Source organism: Xyrauchen texanus, chromosome 16, assembly GCF_025860055.1.
Source record: "Xyrauchen texanus isolate HMW12.3.18 chromosome 16, RBS_HiC_50CHRs, whole genome shotgun sequence".
Taxonomy (NCBI): domain Eukaryota; kingdom Metazoa; phylum Chordata; class Actinopteri; order Cypriniformes; family Catostomidae; genus Xyrauchen; species Xyrauchen texanus.
Window position 1 is genome coordinate 22788902 of NC_068291.1, and position 23392 is coordinate 22812293.

General features: G+C 36.9%; 1 protein-coding gene across 4 annotated transcripts in view; it reads left to right on the top strand.

Moving 5' to 3' along the window:
* Positions 1–5260: 5260 nt before the first annotated feature.
* The window catches only part of esrrga (estrogen-related receptor gamma a), a 92533-nt gene continuing 74401 nt past the window's right edge, over positions 5261–23392 (top strand). For 2 of the 4 annotated variants that reach the window (XM_052146069.1, XM_052146070.1), the window contains exons 1-2: positions 5261–5529; positions 15470–15598. In XM_052146069.1, the coding sequence (XP_052002029.1) occupies positions 5474–5529; positions 15470–15598 (185 nt within the window). In that variant the 5' untranslated portion in view covers positions 5261–5473. Of the gene's footprint in view, positions 5534–15469; positions 15599–23392 lie in introns of all 4 variants that reach the window. The other 2 variants (XM_052146071.1, XM_052146072.1) reach the window with 2 other exon arrangements.

Here is a 23392-nt window from a genome sequence, read left to right on the forward strand (position 1 = left end):
AGTTATCCTCAATTTTGACTCGATTTTTAGTGAGGGGCTCTGTGGGGGCCATGCCATCTGTTGCAGGGCTCCCTGTTCTTCTATTCTCTTCTTTTGTATTTACAAAAGGAATGCTTGTGAGTCTAACATGTTTATTTCTAACTGGCACACTAAAACTGAAGATATAAATATCTATCTTAAGACATATATTTTTGTGAAAATCTAATGTGCCTAAGATGTTTACACAGTACTGTATATAGATTAATATAAATACAGTACATACCACTTGGTTTAATATATAGTTTTCTTATCCAATGCTATTCATATTTTTTTAAGTGTCCCTAAAGTGTCCAAATGCTTTTACAATATATTTGACAGAATAAATAACAGATAACATTAAATAACAGATCAAATTGATTTATAAAACTACTGTGAGTTAGGAAACAACAGCATCAGATTTGTCCAGCTTTTCTTTGTTTGTTTTCCTTGTAAGCAATATCTCCCCTCAGCCCATGAGCTTTCTCGCTGAGCCACCCCGTGCTGACCTGAGTGGCTACAAATAAGCATGCTGCCTCTTGAATTTATTATAGCCCAATTTTTGACAAGTTGATTTTAAACAACTCCAGTGGTGAGCACAATGACTGTATGCTCGGTGACTGGCCGGCTGACATGTGACCTAAGTGAACTTGCCCTCCCCTATTGACTGCTGTGATTGATGCTCTGCCTCGCTAGCCCTGATAATTCTTAGCCACATGTCAACAGCCAGTGACCAAAAGGGTCATCCCTGTCTTTAACATTTCACACATACAAATAAAAAAACTCACACCCTCTACGGACCCTCACACCTGCATACATGCACACACAAACACTTACATACTGGAAAAAACTAAAAAGGCATCTTTTCAGACTCATTTTGAGACTGCATATCCATTCATGCTAGCTCCTAATGTGTTTTGTTTTTACATCTCTTTTAATCTCATTGCTCGTCTTTTAATCTGGCAGTTTATGAACTGAATGCATGTCGGTCTCTTGTGGGAGAAGGAGATTCTGTTTAGAAGTGAGACAGTACTCGTTGTCAAACGTGCACCCTTAGAGCAATGGAGGACAAACGCTGTGCAAAAACTGCTAATGAAAAAGATGGGCAGCTATTGGCATGTCTTGACAGCCGCTGCAATCAGCACAGACTAGTCGTGCATACATAAGTTCAAATGTATTCAGCGGGGCAGCAGGGATTAAAGGCTGTTAATGACAGCATGCAGAAGAGAAGCCAGGCTCGATTCTTCCTCTGTGCTGTTTTTCTGAATAACATTAAACTGCCAAGAGCAACAATATTGCACTGCTACATTGTAAATGTAAGCGCAGCTTAGTTCTAGCGGGAAGACTAGCAGCTGTATATCATCGCACCATTAGCTGGATAATTCCCAGCCAATCACATGTAAGCCGTTGCTTTATAAGTCTGCTCACAATCAATCACATTGCTGTTTCAGTGTGCTAACACGGCAACCTCCACCACCCCACCACCACCAGTTGAGTCCTGTCCTGCATGGGGGTAGGCTCCTCGCCCCTGCCTCCTATCTCCAGCAGGATATGACGGTTCCGAGTAACTTCTTCGGACTGCCAGACGGGGCCTACGCCAAAGAGAGACATTACTTTTCTGTTTTATATTCATCAAATAAATATCATCTTAAATCTCACTCAAGTTTTGGAACTTGATGTGACATGTTTTGAAAAAAAAACTTATGTTATTATTACATAGTTGATATACTTGAATTGTTTGAGATTAAAGGGATAGTTCACCCAAAAATAAAACTAATCTGTCGTTATGTACTTACCCTCCTAATGTTCTAAACCTCTGTGACTTTTCATGAAATGCAAAAATAAATTTTATACAGAATGTTAGGGAATAATAACCTCAGTCACCCTTAAACAAATAAGCATCAACATTCTTTAAAATGTGTTTTCTTGTGTTCCAAAGAAATAAGAAAGGTGTTCGGAACAACATGACATATTTGTATTTTTTTTTTGGCTGAACTATCCCTTTGATGATTTGAAGAGGCCTTGGGTCCCACGTGGTCACAGTGGGTGTCTGTCAAATAGAACAAGCCACTGTAATTTAATCAATACATTTGGACAGAACAACACTCTCCTGCTTTGAAAAAAAAAATGAAAAAAGGTGTTGTCCTTGCAAAAACGAAATCTCTGAAACTTTGTTACTAGTCTGTTGATTTGAGACAACAATTTGATTCAGAGGTGTGTCTATTCCCTCAAAGCGATAGTTCACCCGAATTGAAAATTCTGTCATCATTTACTTGGCCTCATGCTGTTCCAGACTCAAAAGGAGATGTTAGGCAGAATGTTGACATCAGTCATTTACTTTCATTTTTATGAAGGAAAACAAAAAAGATGCAATGAAAGTGAATGGTGACTGTGGCTAACATTCTGTCTAACATATCCTTTTGTGTATCACTGGAGAAAGTCAAACAGGTTTGGAACAACATGAGGCTGAGTAAATGATGATAGAATTATACAGTCTCATCAATTTCTGTCTTAGCTTATTAGTTCTACTTGTATGAGCAGATACAGTAAGTGCTGTCTGTTAGCTCTCGCACTCAGCATTTGATCTACGTGGATCTTAATATGAGAAATACTTGTTGGTCTCAAGGGACCTCCGTGAGCACAGGTATGCACGAAAACAGCAAAACAGCACGGCTCTCCCCGTTCGCCTCATCCTCTTCATTTCTGTTCGTCTGCAATTAAAATGCATTTTCAAATGGCAGTCAGCTGCCGATCTTTTCCATGTGCTGCTTTGAATCTGCTTGTTCAGTATTTTTTTAAACATTTGCCTTGTTTTTGTAATGCAAAGATTGCAGAAAGTGTACATTGTTTAAAAGCAGACAGATGAATAAATTAAGGAAATGTAACTCGAAATACGTGTGTCTTAGGCCAGTAGAAAAACAGTAGTGTGTTATTTCAAAACTCTTTTTGTCAGACCCAGTGCGTCCTTCAGCAATGGCAACATATTCCCATAAAAACAATCTTCGAGCAGTCTTGAACGGTGCTCACTTCTCCAGAAACAAAGTGAATGGATTCTGATCATTCAAACATATTTCCTTTATTTATCTACCCATCTGTTATTCAAAGAGAAATGGCTGAATTTCACTCAATTGTATCTATATGTGCTCTATCAAGCTTTTTCTTTCTTTGTGCAGTTTGGAAGTAGATCTTATTTCTCTGAAAGCTATTAGCTTTCGGTGATGTGTGCATTGCATTGATCTGCGCACTTTTATTGTTGATGTGCATCTCTCATCTGATATCTTACTCTACACATTGCGCCTGCTAACTGTACCTGAAAATAGAGAGCCTTAATATCATCCCATACAAATATTATTATATGTGGATGTCAAAAATATTGTTTTAAGTGACAAGACGATGATCACAATACAAATGTTTTAGATGTATTTATTTATAATTAGTTTGATTTTCAGTTTTACTATTTTGCAAGTCTGCTGTCATATTGTTAGAAGGTGCTATTTATTGTTGATAAAATCATACATCAAAAGACATCATGTTTTATTATTAATGTTATTTTAAACAGATGTTTTTAGATGCTTTTAAAGTAATAAAGCAACATTGATAGTACTGAAGTTTTGTATATATTTATTTATAATTCCTTTTAAGTTCAATTTTACTTTGTTAATTTGAATCATTGAAAAATGCAAACATAAACATGTCTGGTTTGATTAAGTACATTGAAGCAGCTAATAAAAATGTTTAATAAAAAAACATGTTTTCCAAGGTTGTTTAGAAAACTCATTACTTGTTAGGTCCAGTGAATACGTTTCGTTTAGTATAACAGACTGTCAGTCCCAAAGAAAATATTTTAAAGAGACCTCAGCCTCAAAAATCCTTGCAAGTTCAGAATATGAAAGACGGTCAGATGTAATTTCAGTGGTGGCGTGGAGGGGCAGGCACAATGGTTTGTGGGACTGTGCAGCTCGTGAATTTTCTTATCAGTGGGGAATTGCGGTGTACTGAGATGCCAGCAATATCTTCCCTGCTGCTGCTGGAAATGCAGTTGCGCTGGTGACACGCGCGTAAGCATACACACATACTTGCGAACTGCGCACACTAGGATAGATGGAGCGGGTCTGGTTGCCCCACAAATGTGCCTCAATCATTCAAGAACAAAGGGGTGCCTTTGATCTTTTTCCAGCCTTTTCTCGCTGCATCTGTCAGCGATGTTGTCACGGTAGCGTGCATATGTCCACTGTGGACACTCCCTCAGTTCCACATTTGCTGTGATGGGCTGGTGTTGTGATGTTGAGCTGGATGGCTTCTTCTTTTTAGCTTTGTGTTGCCTTTTTGGCTTGAATACATCAGCATTTCCACTATGTCTACTTACTGAAAGTGTACAACAACATCTGCCACCGAGAACTACACTGTAAATTGTGTGTACACCTGCCATTTTTACCTTAAAGACCAACTTCTTGCTTATGTAACCTATAAAATTGGTTTTGATGGTGTAACCTAATGTTTTCAGGTTGCTTTAGTGATGTTAAATAATAGTTTGGACTGAAAACATACCAGTTAATTTACATGTTGCCACATGAAGTACATTTTTAGGTGCAAGTTCCCCTCTTTGTAATTGCTGTTGTACACAGCCACATTTCCATACCTACTGTATGCACAGACACATATATAAGCCAATTAACACTATTCACACAAAACAATATTTCATTTCCAACTTGATTATTTATGCTGCCTTTATTTGATCTGTTAGGTTTGTAACGGACTATGTTGCCTGTGCAGGTGGCAGGGGGAAACAAGAGTGCAAGCAAACACAAAATGAACGGCACACAGCTTCATTCACAATGTTTTGTATCAACAAAGTGAGCAGTTTTATCTGTGCACTTACAGTGTGAGCTGATAAGCATTGCTGAGGGAGAGACGCGGGCTGCTTCTTTAAACCTTCTCTCACCCCCACTTTCCCTCTCATTACACCACTCCCCCTCCCTTTCTCTCCCTCTCTCTCTCTCTCTCTCTCTCTCTTTCTCCCTTGCTCACTCTTTGTCTCTCCCCTCCCCTCTCTCACTGCCCTGTCTCTCTGTGGGCACAGACACTGCCCTGTCTCACTCCAATTGGCTGGAAAGCCACCAATCTGGCATCTGCAAGGGCCGGGGGGGGGGGACTGCATATGCAAAGCCCTGCTTCATATTAATGAGCAGCAATTGTGGCTTTAAGTCCTTGATTAGAAGAGTGCAAGAGCTTTTGGTCCCAACTGGCTGTGCCTATAGGCTGTCACCAGGAGAACGGTCCTGTTAATTGCACTGCTCAGTCACGGCAAGGAGAGACAGGAGGAGGAGGTACAGAGTAAGAGAAAGAGAGAGAGAGAGAGAGAGAGAGAGAGAGGGAGAGAGAGAGAGATAGATAGATAGAGAGAAAAAAACTTAAATTTATAGAGGAGGTTTGCACAAATGATGATTGCAGAGTGCACATGGATTCGGTAGAACTTTCACTCCCCGAGTGTTTCTCCATACACTCTGAACAACAGTAGGTACATTTATATCTCTTTTTCTTCTTCTGCTCTTAGTTTTTACTGTGTGTGTATCCAGCTAGATTGTTTTTGTTATTAGTTCCTGTGCTGGTAGTGTGTTTGTGTGTATTTGTGTTTATATGTGCATGTGGTCACCATATGGTTCTTATTTGTGGAGCTGGCCACTTGCATGTCAAGGTTGTTCTGATGTCAGGTAGCATCGGGAGCTGCGCATGTGTGTGTTTGTGTTATGCCGGTATGGTAGGTGCTGTCCTAACTGAAGGCTTAGCCACTGACAGAATTACAGCAATCTGTGTTCAAACAAGCCGCTTGACAGTACAGGGTGTTTTGTATAAATCATTAGGAGAGTGTCCGGCTGAAAGGGACATGAAAGAGAGAGTGCCGAGGGAGGAGGGGAGGATGATAGGAAGAAGGAGAGAGGGACAGAGGAGAGAAAATGGTTTTAGGTGGCAGGAGAGCTTGAATCGCAGACCGGTCGCACAGCATGTGGCACACTAAATGTATTAAAGATGGTGTGCCGGCACGGAGAGAGAGAAAGGGATTGAGTGTGTGAGGCACAAACGCTAGGTGAGCGGACATCCAGAGCCAGGCAGAGAATGGCTCCTTAGCTTAATATTTATCTCTGTCCCGCTCACTTCTGTCAGCACAATGTAAACCCTAATATACTGATTTAGACATCAAAGAAGGCTGAAGACATTGCACTGACAGATTTATATAGACTTGCTCTCGGTTTTAAATGTCAGTTATTATATTTAGTTTGTGTGTCATGTAAATATAAAATCATGTCAAATGAAACATGCAGTATATAAAGTAAGGAATACAATCAATATTGCATGTATACTCAAAAGGCTTCTTAGAATCATATAGTCTGTTGATCAAAATAACTATTTAAAATCTTTGAATCTTTGAATTTACATAATTTCTTGTGCAGTAATTATTTAAAAGTACTGTTAGTTCTTGTTATCTTTGTAAAGCAATGTGTTATGTCTTTCTCTGCTTTGTAAATTTGACAATATAGTGATATAAATGTTGTGCAGCAGAACAAGTGTACTGTATGTTGTTACAAGTTTTATTAAAGAAACGACCAAAACTGTTAACCTCTACCCTGTGCAGCATACAAATACTTATAAGAATGTAAGAGCAAAACTGAGTATCCAGTGGTAAAAAAGAGAAATAAAAAGAGAGTGAAAGATTTGAAAGATCACAAACAAGTAACCAGCCCGGTCTCCTTAACCATCAGCCCCTGTTGTGCAAAATCCCTCAACTTCTGTTTCTAAAAGCTTCTGCACACAAATGATAAAATCACATGAACAACATACACAAATAGATTTCGGGAAGTTGCCAAAGTGATTGAGATCATTTAAATTAATTTGCATTTGATAGTTTGTGATTTAAATATTATATGTGGAGCAGAGCGCTGGATGGATTGAGGAGACTGCAGTGGTGTTGATGTGTTGGCAGCACACCCTGAAAATGATCATTAGATTGACTGGATTATTTAGACTCATGAAATGGAATTCGGAGATAAGAGTGTTGCTTCTTTACAGGCTTTTTTACCCATTTGACTCTCGCTGTTTAATCTTTATTTTAACACAAATTGACTAGTGAGATTCTAATTAGTAATAATGATGGCAATAACAACAAGTGCTGCTTTAGCTATTATCATAATTACAGACTCTCACCAGCACGTACATTCACATCTGCATGCTTGTTTTAATATTTACATCCACGGTTTGGAGTTATTATGGAGTGTGCTTGAATGTGTTTTAAGTGGGGTTTTTTTGTGGTTTTTTTATGATGGGAAGCTTCATAGATTTTGCAATGCACTGTTTAGAAATGTGATTTATTTTTTTTTTATTGAGTGTTATGATTTTCTTTTTATTTTATTTGTTTAGGTTTTTGAATATGTGTAAATCTTTATTAATTGTTAAATGTATAATTATTTAACATTTCTTTTAAAATAAAGATGAAATGAATTTTAAAATTATTTTCAAATTAGTTTTTACCTTTTAATGTAGATTTAAAATAACAGTGTTTTCATAAACAGTATGTGCTGTACATCTGGAACCACGATGGTTTGGCGTGTTTTATATTTTGTTAAACAAATGAATGAGGACAAACTCGCCTTTAAAGATTTTCATTTTCACTTGAGGTAATGTGGAAGAAGCTTCGCAAAAGATTGTCATGAAATAATGTTGATTTAGTATGCATGCTTTTTAAAACAATTTCGCATTAATTTGTTTTACATAAATGCTTTAGTACATTTCTAGAATGCATGTATAAAAAATATTTATGAAGCAAAAAGGAAAGGAAGAATATTAAAGAAAAGCTTAATGTCTGACATTTTTAATTTAACCACAAGCATGCAGTCAGCTTTTTAAAGGCAATGGAGTGTGAATGTCCAGTAGAACCGCGGGAGTCATGTGTGTAAAATCACTGCTGGACACTGCAATAGTCTGAAGCGCTCTATGTAGAATGGCACAGAGGTGTCTGAGCGCTCACTCATGCAAGTACCACCTTTTGTCACTTTGCGGATGATTTTAAAACACCGAAACCCCCTGTGGCCCTTGAAGAAAACTTGATTTTGCGTTCTCTTCCCACCCGTTCACTCTCTCTCGTCTGAGAGGCGAGTGAAACTCCAGAGGCTGGGATAAGCAGGAATAAAAGAGATTGTGTAAATTAAATTCCATTTAATCTCCTTATAAAATCATTTACTTAATTCATCTGTCAAATGATGTCAATATGCACAGCACAGATTTATTTATTCTGCCATGTGTTCCGTGTGTGTTCCGTGTGTGTGTGTGTGTGTGTGTGTGTGTGTGTGTGTAGGCCTTTGTTGCCGTTCAGCTTTGATTTGGCTCTGTCTCATTCCCCTGTGTGAAAGGTGTCGTGGCTCGTCCTACATGTCTTTCTCTCTCCATGGCCCCTTGTCGATTACTGTCTGGACACTCTTTGTCTTTACGCTGTCCTGCTTATTGGAGACAGAGCTTTGCCACTTCCCCTTATTTGAAGGGGTCTGAGGCATTCCAAGGGTAATTAACTCCAGTTAAAAGAGAGAGACCCCCACCCCCCCCACCACACTCACTGGCCCCTCCAGCCGCCTGCCATTCAGAAGAATAGAGCGGCCAGAATGAGGGTTGTAAGGAAAAAGGGAAGCTATATTTTTGCCCCTTTGTTGAAAAGTGCAATAAGTGGCCCGTCGGACACACACACACACACACACACACACACCTGTGAAACTGCACAGAACGGTTGCATGCAGGTGCTGTGCACATGAAAACACACACACACAGCTGTAAGCATGGTAGCTGCCAGTGCCTGATGATGCAATTGTCAATTTGTGTGATTTACGCACCAATCCATCAGGACTTTTTTTTAAGGCAGAGCGGCAATTTATAGGAAAAGTTGAATAAGGGTTTTAAGAGGGCCCATGCCAGCTTAGTCTCAGTCACATGCGTCAAAAGATGACCCACCACCATTGTATTGGGCTAACCGAGAATTTCAAAAAAGAAGTGGGAATTAAATTCTCCTCCTCAGCTCTAGACCTCCCTCGTTTCCCCTTTGCTCTTCTTTTTATTCTGCGGGTGATCTGGCATGCAGCATGCCGTAGAGAGGCAGAGCAGGTGCAGGGCGGCTCAGAGCTTGTAGGATACAGTTACAGCAGGTCAATAGGGAGTGTGGTCACTCCAGAAGCAGGCGGGTCCTCGAGGGCTAGATAAGGGTGTAAAAATAGTGCTTTTAGCCACTGCGTTTTCCACCGGCTCCCAGCAGACTCACAGTTTGTCTCTATGCATACGGATATGGTTTTTCTCTTTCCATTTTCCCTTCCTGTTCATGCATTTAGTCATTTCTCAACAGAGGTTGGGTTACTGTGCAAAAACATCTAATGAAGAAATGAAGGTGTTCTTTTATATGGTGGTTTAGTGGGTTTAAAAATATAAAAGTAAATTTGGAGAAAGTGTGAATAATGGCTTATCAAATTAAAGTAACTAATAATTAGAACATAAGCTGGGGTTACAGTTTTTAGGAGTGCAATGAACATGTGCAAACAAACATACTCTAAAAATGTATTCTCTAAAATATACATATGCATATGCTTAGCGTAAGTGTTCGTATTAAGAATATTTGCAAATAAGTGCATGTGTGTGATGCTATACTATATCTAGCACTATTTTAAAAAGCATGTTCTAATTATTTTCTAATTATTATGCATGCAGCTTTAATGACCACATATTAATTAAAGAGACTAAATTGAATATTTATACTTGTGGAAATTAATTTGTCACACTGTACCATTTAAAATGAACTAGTTAGGACAAAAAGATGATATGACGAAAAACTTGAAATGGTGACCAGTTAAAGGAACTGAGATATACCATTTACCTTAAGTATTCTCATAGATTTTAACTTAAATATATTGATGTTTATTACAAAAGATGGACATGTTAGGCATCATCTACACATGTATATACTGTATTGGTAAAAGTACATTACATTAGTGAATCTTTGCTGCCCTCCCTCAATTCCCAGATTTAAAGTTTCTCCAGAAAGTATAAAGCTCTAATGGTGTGGATATGGCCTAATTTTTTAATCTCTTTTAGCTTCATTGGTCTTCAATAAAATAGTAATATTGGGGTGGTCTTGTTGCAGAGAAAGATAAATTAATCGGCAGGCTGGTGACGGGTGACAGTGAAATACTTCTCGCTTTCTCCTGTAATATATTGTGTGTGTATGTACGTTTGCGAGTGTGTGTTTGTGTGTGTGTGTGTGTGTGTGTGTGTGTGAGAGTAGATCAGTATGATGCTTCCATGTAAAGCCCAACTCCTTAAACTTGCTGTCAGCTGTAGAGTAGAAGATTTCTGAATACAGTTCTGGGATGTTCTTTTGGATCTCCAGACTTCATCACTGTTTTGACAATCCACTAATTTTATTGCTGTATTCCGCTAATTTGTTTTATATAACACAGATTTATTTTAAGGCATGATTTAATTCTGGATTTTTAGGAAAGGTGATTGGCAGATAATAATTATGATGTTGAGATATTACAAATAATTTTTGTTGTTATTTGTGTTCATAGCGCTGAGTCATTTTTAAAGCACCTTTGAACCACTCTTGGGTCACAAACATAAATTCTTATCTATTTACACACCTTTAGGTCAGTTTTTTCTCCAGTTTCTCCACAATGATGTGATCTGTGCTGAAATGTGCAGTGATTCTAGCTCCATTAGAAATTCATAAAGTCATTTTCGTTAGAGCCTCTATTTTCATTAGATCTTTTGTTTGCTTAACACGACGTAAGAATAAAAAAAAAAAAAATCAGGTAAACTAAAGGTTTCCTTTTCATTTAGAAAGCGGAATATCTTGACTTACAGTTCATTCAAATGAATAATATTTCCATCCTGCTGTAGATTATCAAAGCCAGCCTGATCGGAGGCTTTTGAACAAATCTGCTTATGTGTTGTAATTTTTCCAGACAGAGCACGGATGTACCTGACTAGAGCCTATGGCAAGATTTGAACTCAGCCATGGTTGTAGGTGTGCCGTTGCATCACATGCATGGATATCAAAGAACATCTGTGTTGTGGCAGTGAGGTGGCGTATTTGGTGGGACATAACAAGATCTGAAAGTGTGTGCTAGTTTGTGTGACTGTGTGTGTGTTTACAGGTCAGTCCGGTATATTTGCACCTTAGTTCCATTCTCGTCTCCTCCCGTCCACCCCCATTCTTTGTTGCGCCGCCGAACGGCTGCATTCCCGTAGAGAGCCACATGCTTCCAGGCTGCAGCGTTTCGCACACGCTTCGTCATATTAAAGCTGACAGTCCATCTGCCGCGTGGCCCGCCACGCTGCCTGTGCTGCCCCTGCTTGTGAGGCCCGCATTTAATTCCACCTGTCCCGATCTTCAGCCCTCAACCCCCAAAGGTTAAATAACATGCCGCTACATACAATAACAAGCAACCTTGATGACATGAACTGAAGCCGCCACCAGTGTCGGTTCCATGATTTTATTGGAAGGTTTCCTTTCATTAGCAAAACAAGAGTTATGTTCAAATTTTATGCATCTATTTGTAAGTTTTGTGTTCATGTGCTTATGTGTAAATGTGCATATGTATGTGTGGTTTTGGTGGTTGTGTGTGAGCTGATTGCAGGAATGTTCTGTACAGGGTAATTAGCAGGGTATGAGTAACCAGCCTGTGTGAGCTGTCAGAAGAGAGTGAGAGAGACAGCGAGACATAGGCATGGCATTTACTGTGCATGGGGCGGCCGTTCCTGCATAAGAAAGAATGGCACCTGTCTTATAAATCAGGCCCCCACTAATCTCAGTTGGAATAGCAACACATGAGTGAGTCGTAGAGCATGGCCGCAACACAGCGACACATACAAACACACACTTGGCTTAATTCAGCTCATTGTCCTGCATTTTAATCCTTGTCTGCATGGATGCAGTACTTAGGCATTTCGACAGTAGAGGGAAATGGATTCATTCTCTCCTCTAGAACCGCCTGTTTCTCCCACTGATCTGAAGTGACACTTAATTTTCACTGTTACTATTGTTTTCAATTTTACTGACATTTTAATTCATAGTTATTAATGTTTTTTAATAATAATTAAAATTGTAATTATCCATATTATTATTACATTATTATTACATTATTATTACATTATAATTATATTAAAATAATAATAATTTCTCTCACTGTTTTGAAATATCTTATCCATGTAAATTTTAAACAAAGACCTTGCAGTTAAGTATTAGCATAATAATCATTTGTTCCCAAATATTTTGATTGTTTTTGTGAAGAAATGATCAGGCTAGCTGTAATAGATTATTTACTTTTATTTTTATTACTAATTGTTTATTACTCTGACTCTAAAAATATCTAATTGAGTCTATTTAATACAATTTGATGTAAACATTTTGAAGAATTAAATTGCATACACATATTGACTGTGCCTAACAATCCTGCAAAATCCTGCCCTAATTAATTTCCCTATATTTGAATAAACTATTTTACTGTACATACTCACAGGCCAGGATTACCATGTTATTTACATAGGTCTGTCACAAATGCTTTTCTGACATATCAACTCCACTTATGCATTCTAGATTAACTAGATCTATTTATTTTATCTAGAAGCATCCAATGTATGACTGAGATAAATCTGTTCGTGTTTGTATATGTATTTGTGCATGATTATTTTGCATGTTTTATGTGATCTGTTTTTTTATTCTTTGATTTAAATCTTTAAAATGATCTATGATTCCTCTAGAGAGATTTTATGTACTTAAAATTAATGTGTATATACTGTACTTAAATATGTGTAAAAATATATGTTATACAGTATTGTTTATCTTCTATACTACATGCTATCTTTATTCTCTTATTCATTTTTAAATGTAAATATTGTGTCACAAAGGTCAGAGAGTTATTGGCTTTTGATGTAATTATTATCTACATTTGTTATGTGCAAATCTGAGATGCTTTGAAAACTGTCCTACTAGTTAATGACAGATATTTAATGCCGCTGGCATTGGGAGTGTCATAGTGTGTTTGTGTGTAAAGTCACATTAAAGAGAGTTGAGAGGAACAGGAGTGTATCAGGCCGTGTGGCATGTGTGATGTTGTGGCTTATTGATTCTGCTGCTCACTCGCCCAGAACTAAAACTAAAACAGTACGTGTGTGTGTGTTGCTTTTTTCCACTAAGCCCCGACTGGCTAACCAGGCTCAATGCATACACACACACAGCTCTGCCCACTGTTTGGAGGTAAACACACACTCTAGAATGCAGCACTCGAGTTTTTCAGTCTGAATTAACTCGAAAATTAGCAATGATTGCAACAAAGTGATTTGACAATTAAAAGAATTGCTGACACTGATTTGCAGCAAACTAATGATTTCAGAAATAATGAATTGCAGCCTTATGTTTGTGCACATTGCTGTAGACATCATAGCCATTATATTGTGTGCTTTTGCACTCTAAATGGAATTTAAGTGGAAATTATGGAAGTTAGGTGGCCTCTAATTCTGAAAAATGGAAAAAACTGAGACAAAAATATTGGCATTTAAAGCAAAGCTTCTAAATATTGAACAGACATAAAATGTAAAAAAACATTGTGTAGGAGTTTTAGAGAAAGAAACAGAAAACAAAGCTGATGTAAAGCAAGAGATGCTTTAAAAAATTAAAAAATCTCCTGCTAAAGACAGACATATATAAAATAGTTAGATAGATAGACAGAAAGAGGATGAGGAACAAGAGAGGGCGAGAAAGAGAAAGGCAGGAAGACAGACATATCTTCATGGCTGCGTTCTATCAGACAGCTGCCAAAGCACAGCATTAGTTGAGTGATTAGTTTCATCAGTCCGAGTGTGGGGACGGTTGGGGGTTGTGCGGCTCTAATGACATTGAACGTGTTTGCTGAGTTGGAACAGAGAAGGAAAATTAGGGAGCCTCCTCTGTTAATTAGAGACAGTAGACTCACATCCTCACCCACACTGCCTGTGGCTTGTACCACTTCACTTCCTCCACAGACAGGCTTTGCTCTCCTGTGCTTTACCTATATTTTTATTTTATATTTATGAAATCTATACCCTCAAATCTTCAAAGCCAACGGATGTGATCATCTTTGATTGAGAGGCTGTTGTTTTAGCCTGAAACCTTAAGCAAATGTTGAAGAACCCAGGAGTTTTTCTAAGCCTACTTTTTAGTGGCCTCAATTAATTTCCATAAGTTTGTGTAAAAATTTTGCTGTACTAACACAAAGCTGAGGGTTATTACCATTTGATTTACATACAGTAAGTCTACAACAGACAGTCTCTTGAAACATCGGAGCGCTGTTGAATTCTTACTTTTTGTTTTCTTGCTGCCCAATCTCATGACAAGTCGTAATAATTAGTAAAGATGGCGAAACTGTAAGAAAGTTGGCTCACACAAAAACATATGACTTTTACTCCCATAGAGAAAAATATACAAAGCAACATGCTGCTATTGCCATTTTCTCTAACCTAAACATAATCATAAACCCCTTACCCAAACCCTTCATCTTAACATGATTTTTTATAGGAAAATAATTTTGTGTACGATGGAAGTATTGCATATGAAATACACAACCAAATTTGTTTACTGACGTTTCATTTTTAAAAGGAAATGTCAGTAAATTAAAGTTCCTTTTTTGTATGAGCCAAGTTGTACAATATGTCACGATTTTGCCATCTCGTACAAATTATTATGAGTTGTCATGAGACTGTTATTTTCTTTGAGATGTCATAAGTATTATATGCATCTGTGAGAGAATGTGTGAAATAACCATATATATTAAAACCAAGATAAAATATATATATATATATATATATATATATAGTATATATATATATATATATATATATATATATATATATTTCTGCCCTTGAATCACTAAGACATTTAGCAAATAAACTCCACAATCCCTTTTCCTGTGCATGTGTGACGTCAAACCGTTTCCCGCACATTTGTTTTTATATGATCATTTCTAACCCTGGTCTTACCTCTCTGATTCTGAGGGTCCTGTAAAGCCACAGGCTCTCCCGCCCTAATGTGTAGGGGCCACGGGCATGCGTTGATCTCCCTGTTTTCCCCTTTTATCTCACGACACCTCAGACTTGTTAAAACTGCGGCCGCTAGAATGATGACTCTACGCATTAAAAGTGTCAAGCCAGATTTCAATTACAAAAGAACCTAGGTTTAACCACTACCTATACTTTACAGAGAAGCACAGTTAAAACCAATGCATTAAAGAGTTCTAGTTAGGGAAAAAAGGTAATAGTTTCTCTCACGGTGTGCAGGGCTGCGTCACTGTCTTTCAGCAGCTAATGGCTCATTGGTTCTTTATCAGAATTCCTCAGTCAATCTCTCTGACCCTCGTTTTTATTCCTGTTCTTGCTCTCCCCTTTGTTGTAGAATGAATTTATCAAAGGCCCAAGTTAATAGTGAAGATAAGTACGCCAAATGCGGCTCTTGGAGAACACAACAGCAATACGACGTCGAGGCCAGTCACATGCGTGATGCACATGCTCTATATAACCAAAGGTAAGAAAAGGACCCCAACAGTGTCATCAAAAGCCAAAATCAATTCTGGTGATTGTTTTGTTTTTAATATGTTTTGTATTTTGTATTTTTTTTATTTGTTATTTAATTACATTTAATTTTTTTCTTCTTTTTCTACCCACCATTCATACTTGCTTCACTGGTGTGTTTTGTCTTTGGACATCACCTGTTTGTGCGGTGTGTGTGTGTGTGTCTGTGTCTGTGTGTTTGTGTGCGTGCGTGCGTGTGGGTGTGTGTTTCGCACATTGTAGCCATTATGCTCTGTGTACCTGAATCGGAGAGTTTTCCCTGTAGCTGTGTCTAAGTATAATACAATGCAATCAGGCCATATCCATTTGTGCTGCATCACTCAACTATGTGTTTGTTAGACATACGTATATGTGTGCTTTTATATTTGTTCCTTTGTCATTTTTATGTCTGTTTTCATATACGATAGATAGATAGATAGATAGATAGATAGATAGATAGATAGATAGATAGATAGATAGATAGATAGATAGATAGATAGATAGATAGATAGATAGATAGATAGATGAATTTTTAGATAGATAGATAGATAGATAGATAGATAGATAGATAGATAGATAGATAGATAGATAGATAGATAGATAGATAGATAAGCTTGAATGAAATGTAGATGTAGATTTAGATAGGATAGGAAAAGTTTATGATGAGTTTATGGGTATAGGTTGCCGAGGTTGACGGTACTTGCCCCCTCCAGATGCAGAGGAATGTGTTAAATGCTTCAAGGATTCCGATTAGCATATAAATTTAGATGTATGAAGATCATTGCTCCGATCACGAGTCAGTGAGTTTTATCTAGATTTAGTGGGGGCTGATTTGCGTATAAAATACAGCCAGATGTGACCAGTTAAGAGTCCTCACCAGGACACCTCTTTCTCTCTCTCTCTCTCTCTCTCTCTCTCTCTCTCTCTATCTTTCTCTCTCAGGCCGTCTTCTGTAAAATGTCTTTGTTTGACTGTAGTAATTTCAGGTCATTTATGGTTATTACTTTAGAGGTTATGGAAGGGTCAAAGTGAAAATTGTCTTCACTTCTATGATTTATCTTAACTTTTTTATGTTCTTTTGATATATAAATTAATTTTCAGAGACACTTGTACAGTATTGGCCCTCTTTGGAATATGTGACAGCGTATGCAAATATGGAAAAGTAGTGACTTAAAAAATGTGAAGAAAGTGAATTATCTCTAAATGTACTCTAGAGAGTATGCCCATAGATTGAAATGTATTTGTTTGTGCTTTTAATAATACATAGAGGCATTATTTCATCCATATCTCATCTTGGGCACTTTAGATATCCGCTCAGCTTCCTCTTGTTGAACAGCGTCATCCACTTTTAAAGAGTTAAGCTGTGTGTGTGTATCCAGCTCCCACCTTCATAGACACGCATTTACACACACTAACATTTCAATAGGATATTTTAGATATTTAAGCGAAACCTTTTAAAATGGGTGACTGTGCTTTGACGAGGGGCCTCAAAAGTATTACATCGATTGTATTTGGGACAGGTTAGTCTGGGTCATACCAATTAGGCTCCATTCGCATGCAAGAAGTCTTTTATGCTTTGAGTCAATCAGGATCATGTTACTGGTGTAGCTTGTGGCTCTTGATGTACAGGGACTGCTGGGAACTGTAGTATCATGGGCCTGAAACAAAGCATGCTGGGAGCTGGAGGACATGGCTCTTACCATGAACATCCACATTGGTCGTAGCACAGTTTGAACTCCATTGGGTGTGTAAACAGTTTTTAGATACGATTTGCTGTGTTGGTAAGGGACAGAAGTGTGTCAATGGCATAAATTCTTTTAGTTCCAGAGTTCCAATGCTAATGGAAAAATTGGAGATATCTGGTTGTGATGTTGTTTTCTAGACAAGTGGAAAAGTCGTACTTAATGGACATTTCCATAGTGAGTATTGTCTGTTTAAAATATGTTATCAAGCTAGATATTGCTCGATTTGTGAATGAATCGTTCTTTTGAATTGGTTTCCTATTAATGAATCAGAAGAATCAATTTTTAAATTGGTTTGTATGACTCAATGGCAAATTGGTCTGAATCAAAATGTTTTTTCAAAAATTCTTATAATCACCAATGACTGAAATAGTCTTGAAAAAGTAATGGAAGTTCAATGGAACCCTGGAGTCTTCAGCAGCCCATTTTCACCTAACACCAATAAAGGCTAATACTAACTCATTACAATCAAAACAATTTGCATGAGAAACTAAATCAGTGGCATTAATTTTGATAATGGACAATGGAATTATTTTGATGACATTCTAAGAACGTAATACACATATTAAATATTGCTCTGTGTAAGGCTAAACGCAACATCTACGTATGTCCCAATAATGGTACTGGTATCGGAATCGTGTCCGATAGTGCGCTCAAGTACTTAGACTTAAGACTTAGACTCAGATACCAAAAAATTATACAATCTGACATATGAATTTCATTCCTTAAACACTCAGTGCAAAAATTAAAATCACCCTGTGATTTAATGAGATAAATATATATAGTTTGCATGTGCTGCACACTTCAGATGTGTGTACTTGCGAATGGGTGGAGTCGCCGTTGTGCTGACGCTGGCTGTTCATCCCATTTACAGCTCCTTAGCTCATACATGGAAAACACCATCACGAGCATTGTGTGCCTTGTTTGTAGTGAGCAGAGACCCAATTAATTTTTTTAGCACAAGGCACATACAGACTATGTATTTATAAATTAAATAGCAGCCTTTTGCGGTTTAATAATCACATTGGGTCACGTAGTGACCTGCTTTTCCAGAAGTAAAAATCTGCCATTAAAACAACACAGAAACACTTGGCTCTGCCAAAATAAAAGCTCAATTAAAATTGAAAAAAATTATGACAGAAGTGTATCACTACTGTATAGTTATGTAATATTTACTGTACTACTACTACTACTACTACTAATGATAATAATAATAGTTATTATAAATTAATAGTAATTGTATAATATTTAAGCAATATCATATATGTGATGCTTTGTTTTGCAGCACTTTATTTTACCAAAACCAACTCCAATGTTGTATTATGGATTATGCTGTGAGTTTCTGTATAAAAGCACTTCATTTGATAAAAATAAAATAATAATAATAATATATATATATATATATATATATATATATATATATATATATATATATATATATATATATTTGGGATGTCGATTTAACGCGTTATTTCAGTGCGATTAATTTGACAAAAAATAACGTGTTAAAAAAATTTACACAATTAATCGCACCATAATAAGGAAGATTCCTGGGAAATGCAAACTTGTAGTACCACCTGTTTACTCCAGAGGGCAGTAAGTGAAATTTCAGCTGTATGAGCAACATACAGTTTATAAAGTGAAGAAAACACTTCAGTAGGAAGAACAACGCAAACATGCATTACATTATTGCGTTCAAAACACTCGAAGGAGCACAAATGCGAACTAAGGTATCTCAAGATGTGTTTAAAGATTGAGTATTAAACTATATTTAACTTGAAACAGTGACCTAAACATTTTATGTTTATGATGTGACACACCGAGATATATATATATATATATATATATATATATATATATATATATATATATATATATATATATATATATATATATATAATTTTTAATATTTAAAGATAACTATGTATAATTATATATTGATATAAATATGTATAATCTTTATTTATTAAATTATTGTTATATGAGGGGCTTTCTCAGCAAATATTTGTATATGCAAGTAATCACGATTAATTAATCGGGACACCGTGTAATTAATTCGATTAAAAATTGTAATCGATTGACAGCCCTAATATATATATATATATTACATTTAACATTTATTTAAAATGTAATAAACATCTGAGATGGAATAAAAATAAAAAAATCAGGTATTGTATCAACGAGTAATGAAAAGGAAGTATCAGTACTCATTCTCAAATAACATTTATCGGGACATCCCTTGCAATATCGACACCAAGCTCAAACTAGAGCCAGGGACAGACATGTCAAACACATATTCAAACAGACCCCGAGCAGAGCAGGATGTTCCTCTAGCAGCTGTGTTGGAAGATTTGAGGTCAGTCACGAATAGATACACACACATGCACGCCTGCAAGCACACACATTCATGCACTTATACCGGGATGGCGCTGGTCATCAAACCAGTACTGTAACACATGCAAACATACATTGAAATATTCTATACACAAACACACATGCTGTTTATAGTTGAATCAGTTCTGCCAGCATGTTCAAATATTTTGAAAAGCTAGGGTAATTGTGTCCCTAATTTAAACATATAGCAATAACGCTTATACACTGACAAGAAAGCTTCTGTATAAGGGCATCAGATCTCTGGGAACCAGTAGAACCTTTTGCACTCTTCCCACTCTGATCACAAATAAATCCCTTTTCTGAAAAAGGCAAACATGCACCTTCAACACCTTCTCACACACATACATGCACATTTTCCACTGATAACTCCCATCTCAAAGCAGAGTGAGCGAGACAGAAGCCTGGTCCTGGGGTCGAGGGAAAACCTCTCCATCTGCTACAGAGCTGTTACCCAGATGCAAACCATTTCCCAGATAAACGGAATCAACTGATTTAGCTCCTCTGCCTCCAGAGGCACTGTTTTATTTATATGATCAAATACTCGGAAAATTATTAATTTGTCAAGGGAACAGCTTGTTACTGTAAATTTAGCAGGTTGTGTTATAAACTAGATTGCCTTAAACGCTGATGGGAAATGAAGGGCTTTTGTGTGCATAAGGGAAGATGGGATTGAATTGTGTGTTATAACTGGGAGGATTATTAAAAACTTTAAACATTAAATCTTCCAGGAGTCTTTGGGCCAAATGTGATGGGCAGAGGCTACCTGTTGGAAACAATTTTATTTAAATAGATGATCTTCCATTTATGGAATTTCATTCTAGTTTTCTAATAAGTGGAACAAAATCTTAATTTATCATAGGCATTTAGATTTTCTAATATTTTAGTTTAAATAAAAAATGTTATGCAAATGTTTGAAGTATATTTAATTGTTTAAATATAAATTGATAAACAAAATACTGTTAAAATACAGGGGGGACAGTATAGCTGTAGTAGTTGTATCAGTAAAGAAAGAGCAATGATTCCTACCATGTCAAAAATATGCTGAAAAATGGTTGGACTCTTTACGTCTCCTCTTCCACCCTAATGAAAGCAAATAAGAGAGTGAGGGGCAGACATGGTCTGTCTTTCAGGCTGGGCTGGGGCCCGTGCTGTGGGAGAGTGGCAGAATGGGTATTACAGAAGTAAACCCGATTATGGGCAGAATGTGAATTAGATTTTGTAACAGATGGTGGTGTTGAAAATTTAAGATGCTTTGCGACAGGGGAAGGCGACAGCAGCTTGGCGCATCTCTATGCAAGTGGGGGTGATAGACAGCTATAACTCAGGACAATCCCGCCTTGACAGCCAATTTCAAGAATCTGATCTGGTTAAAGACATGGCTTTCACCGGTTCACGCACCAAAAAACAACCACCATCTCTCTCTCTCTCTCTCTCTGTCTCTCTCTCTCTCTCTCTCTCATTCCCTCTCTTTTTTCATTCTCTGCACCTCTTTTACGCCCTTGTCATATTTCCTGGAATAAAATCCTCTTTAACCATCGGCTTAATAGAATGTGTTTTAATCTCCTTTTTTTTACTTTAATTTTTATTATATTTATGTGCAATTTAATTTCATTGAGACTGCGGCTCATCCTCTCTTATCTGCTCTTGTGTCCTGTTGCGGCTGAATAGATAGGAGTTGCGCTCAGACAGCAGTAAAGCGGTGATTTTAGTCATATTGCTTATTGAAAAATGCCAAAGCTTATTTGCTCAGCCTTGTTCTTTAGAGCCCTGTCTCTGCCAAAGAAGAAGTCACTTGCTCCTACCTGCGATAACACAAATCAATTTGACAGACTTCCAAAATAATAATCACATGAAACTTTACACACCTGGTTTGACCTCTTGTACTGCTTTACTGATTTTGAGTGGAACATTGCGACAGTTTTTGCAGATTACAAATAACAATCTTAAGATTTGTTCTATTTTTATTTATATGCATGTGAGAGTATGTACATGTATATACTGTATGTGTGTTCTGTGTAGTATTGAGAGGGCCATCTTACCTGATAAAGCAGAACACTTATCTGCCAGCACAGGAAAATGACCTAAATCATCAAGATTTTCATCTACGAGTGTACCAGACACACACACACACACACACACACACACACACACACACACACATGCACACACATATGCACACAAACATGACTCTTATCAGATTTGGACTTCTTAACCCTGTACTGATGTCAGTGTACACTGATGTGAACTAGAGAGAACAACACTTTTTGTTTTTAAATGAAATTATAAAGAAAAAGACAACCAAGCAATTTCTTTAAAGATTTATGTTAGTCCTTTTCTCCTATATATATTTTCACAGAGAGTTAAAAGATTCTTTTAAACCAAAAATATACTATATGCAAATCTTGATAAATATACATCCTTATCTCTCTGCTTTCAGAATAGTGTATTTTGTGCTTTGCTAGAGACCGCTGGCCCTTCTGTTGTATTTATTACACAGCCAAACGTTAGCTCCTCATCTCCTCTCTCCCGCCACTGGCATTTTTACGGCATCTTGCTCCATTGTACAAATGTGTTTTTGCCATTATCACATTGATTGCATGTAATCAGAGGTGTTATTTTGCAGGCGTCCATTGACAATGAAGTGAATTACTACCTTCCAACCCAGTAATGTTATAACAATTGATCTGCCCATACAGCCGGAAAAGGCAACCTGTTTCACATGTCTGGATTTCTTATACTGGAACAAGTGAAATCATTATCCCCTCATATGTAGACAGAAGAGCAGTTCTGTACGTATTTCATAACATAATATAAAAATCGAATAAATGCCTAAAGCATTCTTTTGCTATAATGTGCTTTTAACTCTTATAAAACTCTTAGTAAAATTAGTAGGCATATGTTATAGGCATATGCATATTAAAGTGCTTAATGTATATTTTAAACCAGAGGTGTCCAAACGTTTTCGGTAAGGGGCCAAATGTAGCTGCATCACTTTAAAAATAAGAAAGAATGCCTAGAAGCTACTAGATTGCCACTATGCATAATCTTTAGTGTACACTTAATATTTTGCAAGTTTTAATCATAATTTGTGCTATATGGTATGCTTGTGTAGTTCCTACATGTAAATAAAGGATAGGGTATTTCACTCACAAAGAACTCATATAATGGAAGTCTTATTCAAAATATTATACTCATTTATTCACATTTTTATCTTTTTAATGTCCATTTAGTGGCACTGCAAAGAGCATATAGATCTGCTACTGATGAGTGTGACCCATCACAATAATCAGAAACAGATTAAATTTTATCACTTCATGAAGTGATGCAAGGGATTACTCATTATTGTTCAAGGTATTACTTTTTATAGCTATAGAATTCTAACTTCTGTGCTGTTGTTACTTGCGTTACAAATACGATTTAAATTTGATTAAAATTATTACGCTTCATTTTATTTTGTAGATGTGTACATGCTAGCTGAGCAGGGTGCCATAAAAGCTAGAACTGCTACTGGGTATCAGAACATTTTTAAAAGAACAAGTACATGATTAAAGTATCTATCCTGATGTCAGTCATTTAATAAATGCGTCATTCTTTCTGTGAGGCGCTTCATCCTTGTAAATAAGGACTTTTCC